Genomic DNA, 19,942 nt, shown 5'->3' with positions numbered 1-19,942 from the left:
CCCCCCCCCCCCCCCCCCGTGTGTTCTCTCCCTTTGTCACCGGTGAGCTGCGCAGACAGAAGTGGAGATGGCTGTGTGGTCTCCACCTCCTGGGACTGTCCCCTGAGTATGGCCAGGATCCCAAGCCTTGCTTTCAGCTGTGAACCTGGGAAGGGTTGGGACACCACCCCTGTGATCGCACTGCCTGAGATGGGAACTTCTTTCTTTCTAGAAAATGCAGCCTCGCTGTGGCGGGTGAGACACCTGGCTGTGGTGTGCGCTGCCATCAGGGGTCCACATGGTGTGGACTGAGGGCTCTACAAGGACCCCAGACTTGTGACCCACAGCGAGGGCCTGAAATGGTGCTGCCTCTTGTTTTGTAAGATGCATCATCTAACGACCCCTTGGCTGACTCTGTCCCTGGGAATTTCAGTGTCCTTGGAGCTTCTGGAACGTCTCCAGCACTGCGCATGGTAGTGGGTGCCGGTGGCAGTGTGTGTGCTTTCTCCAGGGCTCCCCCTCCCGGAACTCAGGAACATCTCCAGCACCGTGTGTAGTGGTGGGTGCGGTGGTAGTGTGTGTGCTTTCTCCAGTGCTACCCGTCCCGAACTCAGCATTATACTGGGTTCATTCAGGACCCCAGTGCCCAGCACCGGCTTTGGGTCACAGGACCCAGGTTTTTAGTCAGCTGCATCCTGCACGGTTACCACGGGCCAGCACGTAAGAATGAGGCATGCTGTTGTGTGAATGACACCGCAAAGTGTCACCTGCATGCTCGTGTGACTGAGCCCTTGTGGCCAGGCTGGAGCACCAATGGGGGAAGGTCATTGTACCTTCAAGTGGTGAAGCCTCACTAGGGGTGGGCCTTGAGGTTTCCTGGCCTGGCACCATTTCCCGTTTCCGTTCTCTCTCTGCTTCCTGAGTGCAGATGTGATGGCCTACCTAACTGCTCCCACCCTCCCCTCCCCCACCACGCTGGATCGCAGCCCCTCCACTGTAAGCCAGAATCAACCTCTTCCTTTTGAAATTGCTTCTTGATAGCATTTTGTCCTCACAGTGTTCACCGAGATAAATAAGACAAATTCAAGCTTGGCTCCACAAGGCTGAGGCCGGAGGCACACAGCAGAACACAGGGCCAGGCTAGAACCTTTTCTCTGCCAGAAACTAACAGAGTGACCAACACAATGTGGCTGAGCAGAAAGGGCCCTTCCTGGCCACCGTACAGTTGGAGGCTTATCTTGGACGGTGTATCTCAGACGGCAGTGATAGTGTGGGCACATCCTGGCAGGCACTCACACCCATTTCCTACAGCCTTGCCTGGCTGTGGAACCTGCAGAGAAACTGGGCAGGCCACTCGGTGTCGTGCCCTTGAGACCGTGTGCACTTCACGCTCTCGGGAGTCCACTAGACACACATGTGGAAGGAGACAGATGTAGTCTCACGTGCTGGAGAGCCCTCCTCCAAGAGAGGAAGGGTGTCACCTGTGCAGAGTCCCCTTCAAATCAGCTTCCGAGAGTGGCTCAGAGGACCAGGCTTGGCCAATGCTGTCGTGCCATGAGACGAAGGTCATCCATAGACTTCAAGTCTGCCCTTGGCTCTGGGCATAGTCTGAGCTTTGCCGTCAACCCACAATCATGCTGCAGTGCCTCCTGGGAAATCCCCAAGACTCCTTGCTTTACAGCTTTCACGGACGGGATCTGAGGCACAGAGAGGGATTGTTAAATCCTGAAGAGTGAGCCTGCGCTTGTGGGAGGGAGGACTTTTAAATTTAATTCCGTTTTTAGTTTATTTTCTGAGTCTTAGGTACTCTAAACAAATACTTGACCAGTGAATTACATTCCTAGCCTTTGGTTTTTAATGACAGGGTCTCACATTGTAGCCCAGGTTAGCCTTGAACTCATGAACTTCCTGCTTTAGCTCCACCCAGGGAGGAGAGGACAGAGTGTGCTGTGCTGTCCAGGCTAAACGTCGGTTCTGATCTTTCTGGTTTGCTTATTCAGCTGAAGCGAGAGGTCTCATGGAGAAAGTTCACTAGGCCCTGTCGGCCTAAGGTCCTGCAGCCACCACCAACTGTGCGTGCCACTCGGTAGACAGCTGATGGGCACCCTGCCTGTGCCAGGCCTGTCCTGGGAGCCGGCTGGAGTGGAGGCAGTGAGATGGTTTCTGTTCTGTTCTCCCGGAGGTCAGCAGTGCCTCCATCTTCCCAGAACAGAGGGACACCTTGAAAGTCCCGCGCAACCCCTGAGGTACCCAGAAATGACGGACCAGAAGATGGCAGCAGCGCCCCAGGAGATTTCTCTGTAATCCTTCCTGGAATTGTCTATCTTGAGTGACCCCCGCATGCTGGAATCGCAGGGTGCTGTTCTGAAAGGCCCGGTACAATCTACATCTGTCACTTGTTTCCTGGTTGCCGTGACGAAACATCCCTGCGTGGCTCAGGAAGGAAGGGTCTATTCTGTCTCACAGTTGAGGGTGCCGTCCATGGGGCGAGGAGCGCATGGTGGCAGGAGGGCGAGGCAGCGGGTCACACTGTGCACACAGTTAGGAGACAGAGAGGTGGAACCCCCTTTTTATTCAGCCCAAGGGATGGTATCCGTGATGGCGTCTTCTCTCTGGAGATGCAGCATGAATGTGTCCAGAAGTGTGTCTCCTAGGTGACTGCAAGTCTGGCTGGGCTCCCAGAGAAGAGGTGACATCACAGTATGGCCAATGGGCTAATTTGTCACTGAGTTCATGTCTGAAGTATTCAGATGTTCACTTTGGATAGATGACAGCCATTCTATGTCTCTAAGCAGTCAAGACCAAATTCCTGTGTCGTCTCACAGCCACACACCCTCAGCCAGCTTGGCTTGTTTGGAGGCAGGGTCTCGCCACTCTACAGACCAGGCTGGCCTTGACCTTGCAGTCCTCCTGCCTCAGCAGTGCTGGGGCTATCGGTACACCAAACACCACACGTGGCTCAGAAATCCTTTGTCAGGTCTTCAGGAGACCTGGAGACTCGGGTCCGACCGTCTTCCTCCCTTCTCAGCTGTGGCAAAGAACCACTGGGTCACCTGTCACAGTCGGCTCAGCCAACAGCCGGTGCAGACAGGTTTTGTGGGAAGTTTGCCTCCGTTGTCAACAGCTCGCTGCATTGCCATTTTATAGATAGGTAAACTGAGGCACCTCATTTGTCAGTGTCTGACAAGGAGGAAGGGGCCGAGCTACAATCTGAGTCTGGTTCGATTCCGTTTTCAGCCTCCCGCCCAGGCGACCATGAGAAGGAACGTTCCCTCGCCCCTCCCCCAGGTTCTCCCAGAGCTTTCTAGTGTCCTGACACCTGCTATGACTTGTGAGCTCATTAGCACGGGTGTCAGGGAAGCCAGTTCCACTCAGCCCTGCACCTGACATGGGTATTTCCAGGAACACTGGTCCCAGGGGAGGGAGGCTCAGGCTTGGGGGTCTTTGGGCTTGTTGGCCACCACCAGGGTGTCTTTGCAGCCTTGGTTGCAAGAATGGTGTGTCTGAGCATTCGGAAGTCGCTGGGTGGGCCCAGAGCTCATGCCATGGGCTCTGGAGGCTGCCCCCCTTCTTCTGATGTTGTGTGTCCCTCAGAGGTCCATGTGTGAGGGCTTGCTCCCCAGGGTGGTGCTGTGGGAGATGGGACCTGGTAGAGGTCCAGGGGCTGTTCGGCTGTTCCATTATGGATGATGGGACCCTAACCTCAGCTCTTGGCCTCAGCACAAACTTTGGTCAAGATGTACATCAGACCAGCTGCCTTTGGACTAACGACTGGGGGTTCAATGAACCCTTTTTCTTTCTAAATCAATCTGCCTCAAGGGCCTGGTTGTAGTAACGAAGGCTCCTACACCTTGTGAATCTCGGCTCCGTAATTTCCATATGCAGACACAGGTGAACCCGAGGACCAAGGTCCTTCTTGGTCACAAGCAGAGGAGAGGTGAAGTCTCTAGGACTTCATTTTCTCTTTCTTCTCTATCAGAAGCGACACACCTCAGGGCTTTTTCTTCCAGCAACAGAGGAGCTGAGGTTTTGGCGTGCTGCCTAAGGCCAGGCTCACAGTAGAGCCATGAGCAGCCACCCCAGGACAGGGCCTCCGTGCTTTTCAGGGGCCTTGCCTGTCTGTTTGTGGGGCTTCTTGCTGTTGGAGTCCTTGGGGGCCAGGCCTGGCTGACAGGTCACAGAATGGACTCCCCTTGGAGGAGCAGCCAGGCCACCAGCTGTCCCCTGCCAGGGCTCTGTTCTCCCCTAGGCTCCTGAGGCTTAGGTGTATTATCTGGGGTCTCAACTGCCCACACCTCTCGGTGACCTCCCAGCCTGTATGGCTGACTGTTTGAATTTCTGTGTTTGTCAGAGTATGGCCGTCAGAGCACAGAAGAGGAAGTCAGACCCCTTGGAGCTAAAGTTACAGGTGGTTGTGAGCCGCCAGACATGGGCACTGGGAACACAGCTGCTTCGAACCTCAATGGCGTGCGACGCTCTCTGCTGGTTACACCGTCCTGGTCTATAGTTGCCGTGGGCAGGACTCCTGGGCTCACCAGAAGCCTGGCCTTGCAACTGAACTCTGTTAACTAGGTGGTGGCCACTTTCTGAGCCTTGCATTCCCTTCCCCCATCTCTCCCTGTGGAACTCGGCCTGGCCAAGTACTCGCCAAGACTTAACACCACCTACTTCAGTTCATCGCATTTCTGTGGGAGCTGGGGACCCAAACTCAGCCCTGAAGCTAGTGTGGCATCCACAGAGCCGTCTCCCCAGCCCCAACACCCTCTTCTTAATGAGAAAACAAGAGAGAGGTGAGGGAAACCTGGCAGAGGGCTGACGGAGTTTCAGGGTTTACCTGAAAGCCTTTGCATAAGTGCCTGCCAGTGCCAACTGTCATGGAGTGTGGTGGTAACAACACACGCAATGTGGTCCCTCCCCCAGGGCGGTCTCCTCGGTAGCAGGTAGTGGGAGAAGCAAGCCTGAAACAATGACCGCAGTTTGAACGCAGGACTCACAGACACAGTGGGGCAGGCGGGATGTCCAAATGGGAGTCCCTGTCTCGCGACTGTAGCAGGTGAGAAGTGAGCTCCCTTCAAGAACGAACCCAGGGCTGCAGGTGTACTGGATGGTGGTGCCCACCAGCAGCACGGGGTCGGAGATGAGGCGGGTGGAGTGCTCCACCTCCCCGGGGTCGGTGCAGTACATAACTGCGGAGAGAGGAGCACACGGATGCACAGTGACACCACGGGTCGCCCAGACTTATGGGGAGATCTCAAGAGCGTCTTACGTCAGTCCTTTGCCCTTCGGGGACATAGGTCAGGTGGGAGGAGAAATAAACTTTAATGTATTACTGAAAACTCCCCCAAGGTTTTCACCAGGACCCAAACCTACATCTAAGGTATCAAATCATCACTGAGGAGGATGAGCATGGGCGGGGAGCACTGTGAGGAGGGTGGGAATGGGCGAGAGCACTGTGAGGAGGGTGGGAATGGGCAGGGAGCACCGTGAGGAGGGTGAGCATGGGTGGGGAGCACTGTAAGGAGGGTGAGCATGGGTGGGGAGCACTGTGAGGAGGGTGAGCATGGGTGGGGAGCACTCTGAGGAGGGTGAGCATGGGTGGGGAGCACTGTGAGGAAGGTGAGCATGGGCAGGGAGCACTGTGAGAAGGGTGAGCATGGGCGGGGAGCACTTGAGGAGGGTTAGCATGGTGTGTATGTAGGCTGAGCACGGTGGGGAGGGAAGGACCCAGTCTGAGTACCCATTCTATGAAATCCCTAGCAGTGGCCAGAGCGGGGGGAACAAAGTGAGGGTTGTCCCTGCTCTCTGTAATGCCTGACACTAAAAAACAAGCATCAATTACACTTTTATTAGAAAATCGATACAGATAAAAGGGAAACAGTAAACTAATTAGAAAGGAAGGAAGTGAACACCTGAGTGGTGTGGACAGCGTCCACCTTCCTCAGCCACTGACAGTTTATGTGTGTGCATCCCTCAATGTGGAATACCTTCTGCAGCTACTCCTATCTGTAAGCCATATGTCTGTCCACCCATCCCTCAATCCTCTGTCCATCTGTCCCTCTATCCTGTCTGTATGTCTGTCCATCTAGAATCATCTAGATAGAGCTTTATATAGACATAGTCACAGTCATATGCCACATATATAGTTATGCATCAGTTACCTTGTATATATGTATATATAATACACGCTGTATGTCAAACATATGGTTTATAACTGTCTTATCTGCATAGGTATCTATGTCTAGGAAGCCACAAAAATCTCACACACATACATCTATTGACAGATATGAACAGACATCTATACATGGAGAGAGGTAGAGAAATACCTACATAGAAAATGTCAGTATTGACCAATGTACAGACCAGGCCCATCTGTATCTATAAACCCATACACCCATCTGTCCGTCCATCCATCCATCCATCCATCCATCCATCCATCCATCCATCTATCCATCCACCTACCCTCCTGCCTACCTGGGTCCTTCTGAGTGTGCCAGGTGCCACAGCTGTCACACGTATATATGTGGCTGACCATGGTCTCCCTGTGTTGCTGTCTTTTTCCTTCCCTACTCTGTCGCTGCCCCATCACCCTTGCCCTCTGCCAACACTTGTTATTCTTGAGTTATTCTGAGTCTAATCTTGTGGATCAAGAACATTAAAATGTCACCTGGAGGTTCCCATAACAGGATTGGGGTTGGGGATTTGATGCAGGAAGTGGGGAGAAATTGGCCAGGAGAAGAGGCCGTGTCAGAGCCCAGCTCTTTCTGTGGCAGTAGGACGTCAGCAAGGAACTAGCAGCCCCTGCTTTTCTTACCCCCCTTTCATGGCGGGGCACAGCTACTGTCCATGCTTGGCCCTGTGGCCCTGCATTTCCGGGGCGGTCAGAAGGAAGGAGCCTGGCTGCCTGTGGAGGGAGCCTAGAACTGGACGGATGGCTTTGACTTGCCTCGCTTGGTTCTACAGACACTTTAAAGACTCAGCATCACGTCCACACTGGTTGGACTCTCTCATTCTTCACAGTCCCCACCGCTCTGACCTTAAACAGGTAAGGTTGATTACGTGTGATGTGTGTCCTTGGGAGGGACTTAGGGAGAGAAAAAAAAGTCTCTTACTTTTTTCACAAAATGGGGGGTCGCTGCTCCAACTCAGGTCCCACTGGCAGGTGAGAGTGTCGCTCCCCACGATGTCATAGCCAGGGTCGCACTGGTAGGTGATCCGGGCTCCCCTGACCAGCTCAGTGTGGGAAGTGGTTTTCCAGCCATTTTGGATCTCGGGCAAATCTGAGCAGGAGTCGTTCCGTGACACCTCTTTAAAACAAAACATCTTCCTTAGGTTTGGGACTGAGTCTGGTGCAGTTAGCTGCTACCTGAACTGTGGAAGATCAGTTCACAGCAAGACAACGGTTTACCACGAGTGACAGCAACCACTCGCAAATTCTTCAGCTCAAGCTGCACGGTGCTGAAGAACATTTGCCACAACCCAGGACACCTAGAGATGCCACTGAGCTGGGACCCGCTCTTCCTCCTACAGAGCTGTCACTCTTCCTATGCTTGCCTCAGACTGCACGGCGCAGACCTGAGGCAATTCTATAGTTCCTGGGGACAGCAGTAGCCTCGGCTGCCTGAGGAAAGCTATCATGAGCAGTCGGCAGGGGTTTCCCCCAGGATTTCAGTACAGTTTTAGTTGGAGAAACGACCTCTCCTGGCTGTCTGAAGGAAGGGGACAGGGAGATCGCTTCTAGAGTTGCCTGGAGGGAAGCAGGGGCCCCTATTTTTAGGTCTTTGAAAAAATCTGCCAAGTGCTGGATTTGGGGCTCAGCTGCACCTGCTGGAACATGGACGGAAAGAAAGAAAGGGGGTGAGTATAATGGTAAAAATAAAACAGCTCTGTTCCCTGAGGGGCAGCAGGTGGCAGGGATTCCTGCGGCAGGTGAGAGATCTCAGTGGGTCAGTTGGTCCCATGAGGAGCCACGGCGGGTGAGAGACAGAGATGATAGGCACGCACACCATGTGGAGTTAGGTTGGATATTTATTTAGTGGGTTATGGTGGGGAAGGGGGAAGGGGAGAATAATTCATCAGTCACACTGAGAACCAAGGAAGATGTACCCTGCTTGCCTGCCCAGGCCCTGAGGCACATGGAGAAGGGTAGGCAGAGCTGCCCTGTTCAGTGACTTGGAAGAAGGGGTGCCCGTAGGAAGAGCAGGCTCAGAAGGTGGAGCTACACCAGCCATTGACAGATCCATCAGCCATGAAGCTGATGTGCCTACAGGAAATCACCACGCACAACCTCCCTCCAACACAAACAAGACTGATGGGTTGAAATACCTACCTATATAGTTCATGATAAATCCCTGGCCCTTGCCAAAGATGAGGCCGGCGGGGTCTGAGTGGAACTGGATGGTGAGGTCCGGCGTGGAGGAGTACAGCTTCTGAGGGCTGCTGTTGCCGAAGTACTGGCCCAGGACATGGGGCACAACCTCATCACCATCATAGATGGTCAGGATGTCACTGTTGCTCAGGTTCAGGCTTGACGGTGAGAGAGAAGGGGAGCGAGTCACTGCGGGCTCCCATCTGTCTGCATAACCACCAAGTCACCTCTTCAGGGACACAGAATTCCCTCAGACATGCAATGTTTTAGGGCCTAGGCTACAAAGCAGAGCTGAGGTGCCCCAGACGGCAAATGGGAGCAGTTATCCCTGAAGGAGATAACTTTGGATTCCACCAAGGGAGTGGTTTGCCTACAGAATGCTTTGGTCTAGATTGTGAGCATGACTTGTTTTGTTCTAGCAACAGAATGTTTAACTGTGGATGTAGCCCGCAACCTTCAATTGGTATGTTCATTTCCTCGTATCATGTTAGTGCAGTTTTTTGCTCCTACCTTTTAGGGTTCAGGGGTATTTTAAGCAATTGGACATTAAATGAGGGCGAATTCCAGTACTCACTGGAATTCCCTCCCGATATTCTATGTTTCTCTGTTTTATTATTTTCATTCATGTCTTCATATTTCTTACTAATATTTTCTAAATCCCCACACCTCTACCCTGGCAAGAGGTATTTTTGTCGAGGCTGGTCCCCGACATTGTACCATGTCTAACCTCTAGGCCTAGCCTGGGTCACACGTCCTGTGCTCTTTTCCAGCCTGCCATGTCTGTCTGACCCTAGCCCACCTGGACTCTTTCTCAGGCAACAGACCTAGCCAGACTCTTACGTCTTGATCACCAGGCCAGTCTGCGGACCCCTCCTGTGCCATTCCCAGCCTCCAGGCTTGTGCCTGGTAGAGCATCCTGGGCACCAGCCTAGTTGAGACCCTAGTGCTTCCAAATTCCCTAGCACCATACCCAACCTCCAGACCTAGCATGGGTCACACTTCCTGTGGTCCAGTTCAGTCTGGCAAGTCACTAAGATGTGAGCCTGATGTGAGATGTCCTTTTGTACATGTGCTGCTTTTATTGGTTGATGAATAAAGTTGCTCTGGCCAATGGCCTAGTGGAGTAAAACCAGATGGGAAATCTGAACAGAGATATATATAGAGAGTAGGCGGAGTCAAGGAGACACCATGTAGCTGCTAAAGGAGGAGGATGCTAGAACCTTACTGGTAGGCCACAGACTTGTGGCAATACATAGATTAATAGAAATGGGTTAATTTAAGATGTAAGAGCTAGCTAGAAATATGCCTGAGCTATTGACCAAACAGTGCTGTAATCAATATAGTTTCTGTGTGATTATTTGGGTCTGGGCGGCCAGGAACGAAAGAGCAGTCTCCATTTATACTAGCTCACACATGCCATATCCAGCCTTCAAATTCAGCCTAGGTGGCACATACCATGAGCTGACCCAGTCTGTTGAGTCTCCAGACCCTGGGCAGCTTGCACCACACCCAACCTCCAGATCTAGACCGGGACTTCTGTGCTCCAGTGCAGCCTGGTGAGTTCCTGGTACCTTGCCTGTGCACATCACCCCAAACCTTGAGCCTGTCACACAGCTTGTATGCCGGCTCTGCTGGGTGTGTGCCCAAGACCCCACTCGTGCCACCCTCACACTCCCTGGCATAACTCAGGCAGCAAAGCCTAAACAGATCCAACCATTTGTCCATTCTATGCTTTTTTGGTTACCCCTGAATTGGAATTATCCCCATTCCTTTGATCAAAATTACTACTGAGCAACCAAAGGCATTGCTACCAACTCCTCATGTCTGATTAAATGAATTCAACCAAGCTTGGGAAACAACAGAAAAAAACAAAAACAAAAACAAAAATACACAAACAGACCAAAATTCAAGCTCGCCCTCCATAGAAGCTGCCTAAAATCTCATATCAGACAACTAACCAATGGAACTCTGTGTGTCCAGGTCTTAGCCCAAACCACAAATATGAAGGGCCCGTTACAGTATGTCACAGCCCCCCCCATCCACCATAGAATCATTCTCCAATAAGAATTACCTAGATGAACCCCAGGACAGAATTTACAAGAACAATCATAACATGTAAGCAAAGAGCACAAGGAATTTAAAGAAACAAATACACGGCTTAATGAATTTAGAGAGACCGGCGATGACTGTGATGCCGAGAAAGCAGAAACACGCAGCCGAGCGAACTAATGAAGACAATTTAGGATCTGAAACCCAAAGCGAATAAAGAGGTAGAAATAACGAAGGGGCTCAGGCTGACGTGAAGACGTCATTGAAAAACGCACTAACCTCGTTTGAAAATGCAGGGGAAAGCCCGAGAAAGTAGAACGAAGCAAGCAGAAGCCAGAATATCAGGACGTGAAGACAAAAAAGTGATATTAGGTGACTCAGGCCAAGAACATAAGCAAATTTAAAAACACTCAAAGGAAATATACAGGAACTTCAAGACATGCTGAAAAAAACAAAATCTTGGAACTATAGGCATAGATGAAGAAGAATCCTAGGTCAATGGCATAGACTAAATATTCAATAATATCATAGGAAAAACTTCTCCAGAGCAAGGAAAGACACACACACACACACACACAGACACACAGACACACAGACACATACACATGCAGACATGAACACACAGACACGGACACACATAGAAACAAGACACACACACAGATAAACACACACACACGGACACACAGACATGGACACACATAGAAACAAGACACACACTCACAAACACACACACACATGGACACACACCAACACAAGAAATACACAAAGCACCAAATTAGACAGGACTAGAAAAGGAATATTCCCCACAGCCTCACATAGCTAAAAAGAAAGAACAAAGAGAGAGTATTGAAAACTGCAAGGGAAAAACTAGAAGCCACACAAAAAGGAAAACCCAGGAAAAGAACCGACTGCTCGATTGGAAAATTAAAAGCCAGAAGGGCCTGGAGCAATGTAGTTCAAGCTCTGAATGGTCACAGATGCCAACATAGGCTACCGTACCTAGAAACGCTATCTGACAGTTGAAGGAGAAAAAACAACTTTCCAAAATGATATGAACAGGTTAAAAAAATTTATGTCCACCAGATCCACTCTACAAGGCATCCAGAAAGTGTTACTTCAGACTGAGCAGAGGGATAAGCAGACCTAAGACACTATAGAAGGGAAGCAAAAGTATAATTATTGAACACAAAATTGGACTAAGAACACACACACAGGCAGAACCAACACATACCTTCCTCCCTCCATGCCCCTTTCTAGACTAGAAAGTTCTCACACTGTAGCCCTGGCTGGCCTTGAGCTCACAGAGATCCTCTGTCTCGGCCTTCTGAGTAATAGGATTAACAGTGTGTGCTGCCACACCCAGTATCATATTCCTTCCAATAATAACTTTAAATATTAATGGCCTCAACTCCCTAATCAAAAGACACAGGTTGGCTGAATGTATTAAGAAACAAAATTCACCTCCTTGCACCTACAAGAACCTCATTTTGCCTTCAAAGATCAGAACCACCCTTGAGTGGTGAACAAGACTACTCCAAGCAAGAGGGGCCAGGAAGTCAGCAGGTGCTGCTGTCCTGCAAGACAGAACTCAAACTGGAATAAATCAGAAGAGATAGAAAAGGACCTCGTTTTATTAAGGGAATTAATTAAGAAGACACTACTACCCTAAACATATATGCCCTTAATTTCAAAGAAAGTGTACTACTGGGCTGAAAGACACAGATTATCTCCAACTCAATAATTAGGAAGTAAGCAATTAATACCCCACTTTCTGCAATAGACAGGATATCTGAACAAAATACACACAGAGAAGCATCAGAATTAAATGACATCATAATCAGGTAGACCCCGTGATGTGGGAGTGTCATATCAATCTGTTGATTTCATTGGTTAATTAAATAAAGAAACTGCTTGCCCTGATAGGTTAAAACATAGGTGGGAGGAGTAAACAGGAGGAAGAGGACGTGAGGTAAGACTCCTCCGAGAGACGCGAGATAGCTCTGCTCTCAGAGACACACGTGATGAAGCTCCGACTCAGGATGGACGTAGGCTAGAATCTTCCCGGTAAGCGCACCTTGGGGTGCTTACACACATTATTAGAAATGGGCTAGTCCAGGTGCGAGAGTTAGCCGAGAAGAGGCTAGATATAATGGGCAAGCAGTGTTTAAAAGAATACAATTTGTGTGTTGTTATTTCGGGCATGAGCTAGCAGGCGGCCGGGGTGCTGGGGACGCAGCCCCGCTGCTCCTATTTCAACAACCCCGCAATTATCCACAGAGTAGCCCACATAAACACAGAGAACATACATTCTATTCACAGGCAACCACATCATGACATAGAAAACAAATCTTAGTGAACTGAGGAAGACTGCAATAACCTCTGCATATTCTCTCAGACCACAGTGCTCTAAAGCTTAAAATCAGCAGCAATGAATCTCTAGGAATGCAAAAACTCGTGAAGATTAAACAACACATCACTGCGTGATGAATGGGTTGAAGAAGAAATCAAAAGAATTTAACTTCCTGGAATTAAATGAAAAGAGAACACAACACGACCTTCTGGGACACACTGGAAACAGTCTTAGGAGGGAAGTTTTTAGCTCCAAGTGCTTATATTAAAAAAATCATAAAAAGCACGAATAAAGAATTTGGAAAAACAGGAAGAAAGCAAACCCAAACCTAGGATATGGGAAGAAATAATAAAAAAAAAATCAGAACAGAAATGAATGAAACAGAAACAAAGAATACAGTATAAAGAATCAATGACTCGGGGCTGGAGAGATGGCTCAGAGGTTAAGAGCATCACCTGCTCTTCCGAAGGTCCTGAGTTCAATTCCCAGCAACCACATGGTGGCTCACAACCATCTGTAATGGGGTCTGGTGTCCTCTTTTGGCCTGCAGGCATACACACAGACAGAATATTGTATACATAATAAATTAAAAAAAAAAGAATCAATGACTCTAAGAGCTGGTGCTTTGAGAAGATAAACCAAGTTGAGAGACCCTTGACCCAACCAAAAGAAAGAAGGAGAGGCCATCAATTAGCAGGAGCAGAAATGAACAGGGAAACATCACAACAGTCACCAAAGAAATACAAATTTCTATGAAAAACCCATACTCCACTCAGGCAGAAAATACACAAGAAGTGGATGAATTTCTGTGTTCATTCAAACTACCAAAGTCAAGCCAAGAAGAGATCAACAACCTAAACAGAGCTGTAACAGAAGAGGGGATAGAAACAGTGATGAAATGCCTTCTGGCTAAAAACGTCCAGGCCCAGATGAATCCACACCAGATGTTCAGAGAGGGTCTGTAAGCAATACTTCTTAAGTAAAAACAACAACAACAAAACAAACAAACAAGCAAAACAAAGAAGGCATACACCCTCAAACTCCCTCTATGAAGCCAGTATCGTTTTAATTATAAAAATAGGCACAGGAAAATAGAGAAAACTACAGGTCAATATTCCTGAAGAACATAGATATAAAAGTGCTCAACAAAATATATTCAAACTGAATACAGGCATATATAAAAAAGATCATCCACCATGATCAAGTTGGCTTAGTCCTAGAGATATAGGAATTGCTCAAGAGACACAGATCAATAAATGTAATAAATCAATCAAATGGGCTAAATACAAAGCTCATACATCTAAATAGATGTAGAATAGAACTTTGACAAAACCTAACATGCCTTCATGATACAGTCCTGGAGAGAGTAGATAAATCTATGTATGCCAAACCACTGCTAACACCATCCTAGACAGAGGAAAAACTCTAAGTAATTCCACTAAAACAGGAATGAGACAGGGTTGTCCACTGGGTCCAATCTTTTCAATATAGGGCTTAAACTACCAACCAGAGCAATAAGACAGAGAAGGAAATTAAAGGGATACAAAGAGGAAAAGTCAAATTAGCCGTGTTTCTGGATGTTATGATATTATACATAAAAGAACCCAAACATTGCACCAGAAAGCTTCTAGAAGCTGAAAGAAATGAACACTCACTTTCACCAAAGTCACAGGGTACAGAATCAACACTCAAAGGCAGTAGATTCCTTTTTGAGGAAAGATTTTGAGGAAGAAATCATGGAAAGAGTCCCATTTGCAAACAGCCTCAAAAATATCTAGAGATAAACCTAGTCAAGAAGTTGAAGAAGTTCTATAATGAACTTTATATCGCAGGTAGAAGAGATCAAAGAAAATACTAGAAAAAGACAACCCATGCATAGTATTTGAATTATTTTGTGGAAAAATGACCACTCTACCAAAAGAAATTTATAGATTCCATGCAATCTCAGCCAAAATTCCCTTGACAGTCATCAGAGAAATAGAAACAAAAATCCTAAAATTTATATGGAACCCCAAAAGACCCCAGATAGCCAAAGCGACCCTGAGCAAAGGGTACTGGAAGGGCCACTCTTCCAGATCTAAAGTGACAATGAGGTAATGGTTAATGCCGCTGTGGGTGAAAGACCCAGGTAAATCCAGACCCCTCTAGCAGAAAGAATAGAGCCAAAAATCTAGCAGGAGTATAGAGCCAAAAATCTAGGTTAGCCCGTTCAGTGACTCTGTTCCAGGAACTAGCTGACCATAAAGTTAGATTATAATCTTGAGAATAATCTTGAGAAACGGGAGTTACCCCCTTGTGATTATCACCAGTATTTTCGGAATTTTCCAATGACACCTTCCCTACCCCTTTGGGTTGTGGTTTCTTCCCCTAAATACCCCCTCTCCCAGCTACTTGGGGTGGAACTCCTCTACCCCTGCGTGGGAAATGAGTTTCGGCCCCAGCGCTGGTTCCTGTCCTGTCAATAAACCTCCTCTGATTGCAGCAAGGACGTGTCTCTCGTGAGTTCCTGGGGGGTCATGTTATCCCAAGACTTGAGTGAGAGTCTCCCCACTCCGGGGGTCTTTCATGGGGAGGTCAGGTTCCTTCCTTCCTTCCTTCCTTCCTTCCTTCCTTCCTTCCTTCCTTCCTTCCTTCCTTCCTTCCTTCCTCCCTCCCTCCCTCCCTCCCTCCCTCCCTCCCTCCCTTCGGGACCAGATCTCACTGTGTCGCCCTGGAACTAGCTCTATAGACCAGGCTGACAGCAAACTCCCACAGGGATCTGCCCGCCTCTGCCACCACCATTCCAATGCTGGAATTAAAGGTGCGGGTAGTGTCCTTACTGTACCCGCGGCTTCTCCTCCTTGTCGTTCACTCTCCTTCCTCCTTTTCAGCACCGTTTCCCAGGCACCTGGTCTGTGTCTGCACACAGAGCAGTACACAGCAGCGCTGAACTGAGACCCAAAAGCCCGGGAGCAGGGAGGCGATGAGGTCGGAGGTAGCACAGAGAAGAGCATCAACCACACATGGCCTATCCCAGAAGCCTCGTCCCAAGGCTCTAAGAGGGAGTGGCGCTTCCGGCTGCTCCCATAGGCCTCCTTGCCAGGAGGCGGGAAACCTGTGTCACAGCTGTCCTTCAGAGCAGGGAGAGCCAATCAGCGCAGTGGCCGTGCTGGGGCCTCTGCTCTGGCTGCTCCGCTGATGGGAGGTCTTCCTCCATGTCCTTCTCTAGAGCGCTCCACACTCTGGGTCTTCACTACTTTACTTCACTGTAACCGCGGTACAGAGGTGGATGCACAGAGCGCAATCCTGGGAATTCCCACTTCCCGGGAAACTGAGGTAGCTTGCCGTGCAAGCCCCACCCTTCCACAGCCTTGGCATCAGGACGCTCATGCCACTGGGAACTCAGTCAGCGTGGAGGGAGTTCGAGGCCGGCAGAACAGACCCAGACTGCACCATACTGCAAAGCGAAGTCAGAAGCCTGGGGGCCTCTGGGCCCTTGGCACCATTCCCTCCCTCCCAGGACTCCTGTCCAACCGGCACAGGATAGGTCACAGGTGCAAAGGGTCTTCCTGGCGCCTAGCGACACAACAGACGTGCATGACCGAGAAAGCCCAGGTGCCTCCTGCCGCGGGCTCCGAACCGCAGCCGTTTTTCTTCCATTAGCCCATACACTAGCCTGTAGCTCCAAGCCCAGGGGTCTACCCAGGCCCCACCTTCACCTATTCTGCAGTCCCTATCCGCCTTCTGGCAGGTCCTACCTTTTCCCCCTCAGGTCCCTTCCATCTCTCCTGGGAGGTCCTTCCTTCCTTCCATCCACAGGCCCCGCCCTTCCAATAAGGCCCCACCCCATAAGCCCCGCCCACCACCATAAGGACCCGCCCACAGGCCACGCCCTCTCCCAGCCGGGAAGCCCTCTTTCCCTGAAACTCACCTAGGCCATAGCAAGCTTAAGGACTAAAAGACTCCCAGGGCATTCCACATTCTGAGCCCTCATTGTGCAGAGAACCCATCTGGTTCCAAACCTTGGACAAAGGCTGTGCCAGAGGTGGGGCAATGTAGGGAAGGTGGTAATTGAGGGACCCAGAGAATGGATGACTGGGATCATTGAAGGAGTACGCCTAGACCCCAGGAGGTGAAGGGACCATGGAGTCCCAAGGTCAAGGTCACCCCAGCTGGAACACTAGAGGCAGGCGTGCCACCATCTTTCCCCAGAGAGAAGGGACCAGGCTTTTGGGGGCCTCTGCACTCCCCACTGAGGATGATACTGATTTCTTGACACCCAGTGAAAGGCGGCACAGGCCTCCCTTGACCAGGAAGAGGGCTGTGGCAGACTTCAGGGTGAGATGGCCAGATATAATCTCCAGGGAACAGGAGGCACAGAGAGAGGACCTGCCCCAATCTGGGATGCAGTCCCTTGACAAGAAGGCCCATGACGTAAGCTCCTGTTCCTCAGGAGTCAGCATCAGCCTCAGACAGCAGTATAGCAACCACAGTGATTTCCAGGATTCCCAAGGATCCACCGCCTGCTTCCTGGAACCCCTTTCAGAGTCTCCACATCTGACCATTCTCAACAACTATCTGAAGCCAGAGTCGATGACCCGGCTGGAGAAGAGGGTGAGGAGGAAGACCCTGGTGGCCATGAACCAGCTGGAGCAGGATATGGAAGCTGCCAAGTTCCGGAGGGCAGTGCTGCTGAGGGACACGAGGGAACTGCAGGATGAGAGGACGTTCGAGGAAGCGGAAAACAAGCCCTTCTTGGAGTACCTGAAGAAGAGAAACCAGAGAACCCAGGAGAAGTATGACTTCCTGTGGAAAGATTACATCCAGCAGTGTCAGGAGATCGAGGTCAGGAGGCGAGAGCTGGTCTGCACCTTCACCTCCCGCACTGTAGACCTCCAGAAGCAGCTGATGCAGGGCAAGAGGCTGGAGGCCGGCTTGAGGAAGAAGCTTAAGGCCCTGAAGCCCATTGCACAGATAAAGGAGAGCCAGGACAGGGAGAAAGAGGCCTTAGAGCAGGAGAAAGCCAACATAGCAGCTGGCATGCCCTTCATGGACAGAAAGGCACACTTACAGTTCCTGAAGGAAAGGGCCGCTCTAAAGAAGCAGGTGGAGGAGCTGAACCTGCTGGAGTCAGGAGAGAACACCACCAGAGAGCTGAGGAAGAAGGCCAAGGCCTTGGAGGCTCTGGCCAAAAAGGCTCACAAGGACTTCTGCCAGGGTGTCATTGCTGAGAACAGGGAACTGCAAACACAGCTCCGGCAGCTGGATAAGGAATTCTGTGAGCTGGAAGCCAGGAGGGAGAAGCTGGAGCAGCGAAAGCAGCGGTGGAAGGAGCAGCAGTGGTACCTGGAGGCCCTGGCCCGGGGGAGGGAGCGCCTGCAGCAGCAGGAGTACCGACCCCCCAAGCCACAGGCTCCACACCCAACCCAGGGCCATCTACTGGGTGCCAGGCCAGGAACCAATCCTAAGTAATGGCTGCCGTGTCCCAGGAAGCAGACTGGAGCTGATGTTGAGGGTAGCACACAAGGAATGAAGATGCTATCAGGCTAATACAGAGGACAGAAGCAGCAAGGGGGATGGAGGACTGAGCTTCTCAGAGGGGCAGGGGGTCCTGGCCTGGCCTGTCTCTCAGGCTTGGCCCCCTCACTGAAACCCGAAGGGCTGTCCTAACCAAAAGCTTCCCCACATTCGGGAAGCTTGGTTCTTTAGCCCCCCCCATACCTTCCACGCACGACAAGTTCCCTGTTGTAGTATAGACTTGGGTGCTCACTGCCTGCTCTGGTGTGGACGTCATGGCGACAGGGTGCATTTGTAATCGGCTCCTTCCCCAGACACCCCATTTCACAAGAGTAGGTTGGTTCCTCAGGGGGGTGGGTGCAGGGTGTTATCCGGGGAATTGGGTTCTTTGTATCTGTGTGTCGCCGAGGCTGAAGCGGTCTGCAGAGCTGTGGGTCGTGATGTGGCATGCAGTCCCAGGTTTGGGCCTGTGATCCAGTGTGACAAATACAGCCAGCTCCCTGAGTCCCGGGCACTGCTTCAGGCAAAAAGCCTCAGTATTTCAGTGCAGAATTTTAACTTTTACTGAAACTCATTTAAAGTGCTGAAAATGAATTGCTGAGTGTACCTTTGGGTTACAGATTTAACTTGCATGTGAAATGCTTTCTCCTAAACCATGTTATTGAAAAAGTAAAAGCCGGCCTGTGATTCGTTCAAAATAAAAGTCTGTTTATCATTACCCAAGCACACAGTTCCTTCCTTTTATGTAGAGCAAATAACTGTGGGGGACTTGAAATGAGAGCTGCTTGCACTCTTGAAGACGTGGCTGCTCTGTGCAGATTGCTAAAGGGTCACAGAGTGAAGCCAGTCTGCACCCTGCTGCTTGCTCTCTGCACCTCTGACTCGAGGTCCACTTCAGGCAGGACTGTCCAGTGCCCACATGCTCACTTCAGGAACTCTTGATGTGTTTGGGGCTCACCCAAGGGACTTTGCCCGGCTCTTCTTGTTATTGAGCACCTACTGTGTGCAGGGGAAAGTGGTAACTCCACAAATCCAGGACAGTGAGATGCAGTAGGCCCCTGGCTCCATGGAAACAGGAATCAAGAATCCAGGAATCTACCCTGAGACATACGCAAGGCAGACAGAGAGCTGCTGTTAGGACAGCCTGACATGGGGTGGTGCTGGGGAAACTGGTGACTGAAATCTCCAAAGTGCTAGGCGAGGTACTGGGGTCAGTATCACATGACCAGCCATCCTGCAACAATCATCCTCCTGCCGTCTCCATCCAATTCCCTGTGTGCTGTGTCCACCCTCATCTGGGTGCTTTCGGAAGTCAGAACAGAGCAGCAAAGAACCCAAACCAGTGTGCAGCTCCCCTCCACAGTCTCTGCATCAGCTCCTGCCTTCAGGTTCCTGCCCTGCTTGAGTTCCTGTCCTGACTTCCTTCTGTGAGAGGCTGTGGATGTAGAGGCATAAGCCAAATAAACCCTCTCTTCCCCAACTTGCTTTTGGCCACAGTGCTTCACCATAGCAATAGAAACCCAAACTAGGGCAGGACCCCAAATCTGACTAGATCGTTCCTGTTACAGCACTGGAATGGGCCCCATCACCTGGTTCCTGGAAGCCGATGGGAAGCATGATTGCTCCAATATTTCTCTGGGGCTCCTGTTGCTGCGTCCCCATTTTTCCTGGACCTGAACGTTACTGGGTTACCTGACTGGCAC

At 50.4% G+C, this 19,942-nt stretch overlaps 2 protein-coding genes across 4 annotated transcripts in view; one reads left to right on the top strand and one right to left on the bottom strand.

Annotated features, from left to right (window-relative positions):
- The window catches only part of Sez6l (seizure related 6 homolog like), a 155,920-nt gene that overhangs the window by 11,737 nt on the left and 124,241 nt on the right, over positions 1-19,942 (bottom strand). For all 3 annotated transcript variants that reach the window (XM_050121049.1, XM_050121050.1, XM_050121052.1), the window contains exons 10-12: positions 8,306-8,502; positions 7,089-7,283; positions 4,974-5,165 (exon numbers count right to left, since the gene is read on the bottom strand). In XM_050121049.1, coding sequence (XP_049977006.1) covers positions 4,974-5,165; positions 7,089-7,283; positions 8,306-8,502 — 584 coding nt within the window. The remainder of the gene's footprint in view (positions 1-4,973; positions 5,166-7,088; positions 7,284-8,305; positions 8,503-19,942) is intronic.
- LOC126487965 (coiled-coil domain-containing protein 121-like) lies at positions 16,866-18,412 on the top strand. Its single transcript, XM_050121053.1, has one exon. The coding sequence runs from the start codon at positions 16,866-16,868 to the stop codon at positions 18,192-18,194; it is 1,329 nt and encodes a 442-aa protein (XP_049977010.1). The 3' UTR covers positions 18,195-18,412.

Source organism: Alexandromys fortis, unplaced genomic scaffold (assembly GCF_014885135.2).
Source record: "Alexandromys fortis isolate MF-2015 unplaced genomic scaffold, M_Fortis_MF-2015_v1.1 scaffold_197, whole genome shotgun sequence".
NCBI classification, from domain to species: domain Eukaryota; kingdom Metazoa; phylum Chordata; class Mammalia; order Rodentia; family Cricetidae; genus Alexandromys; species Alexandromys fortis.
The sequence above is the reverse complement of the archived record's forward strand: the minus strand, read 5'-3'. Positions and strand labels throughout refer to the sequence as shown.

What these genes read in the sequence shown, in the direction of transcription:
- LOC126487965 (XM_050121053.1), top strand. Translation starts at nt 16,866, where the DNA reads ATGGAGTCCCAAGGTCAAGGTCACCCCAGCTGGAACACTAGAGGCAGG.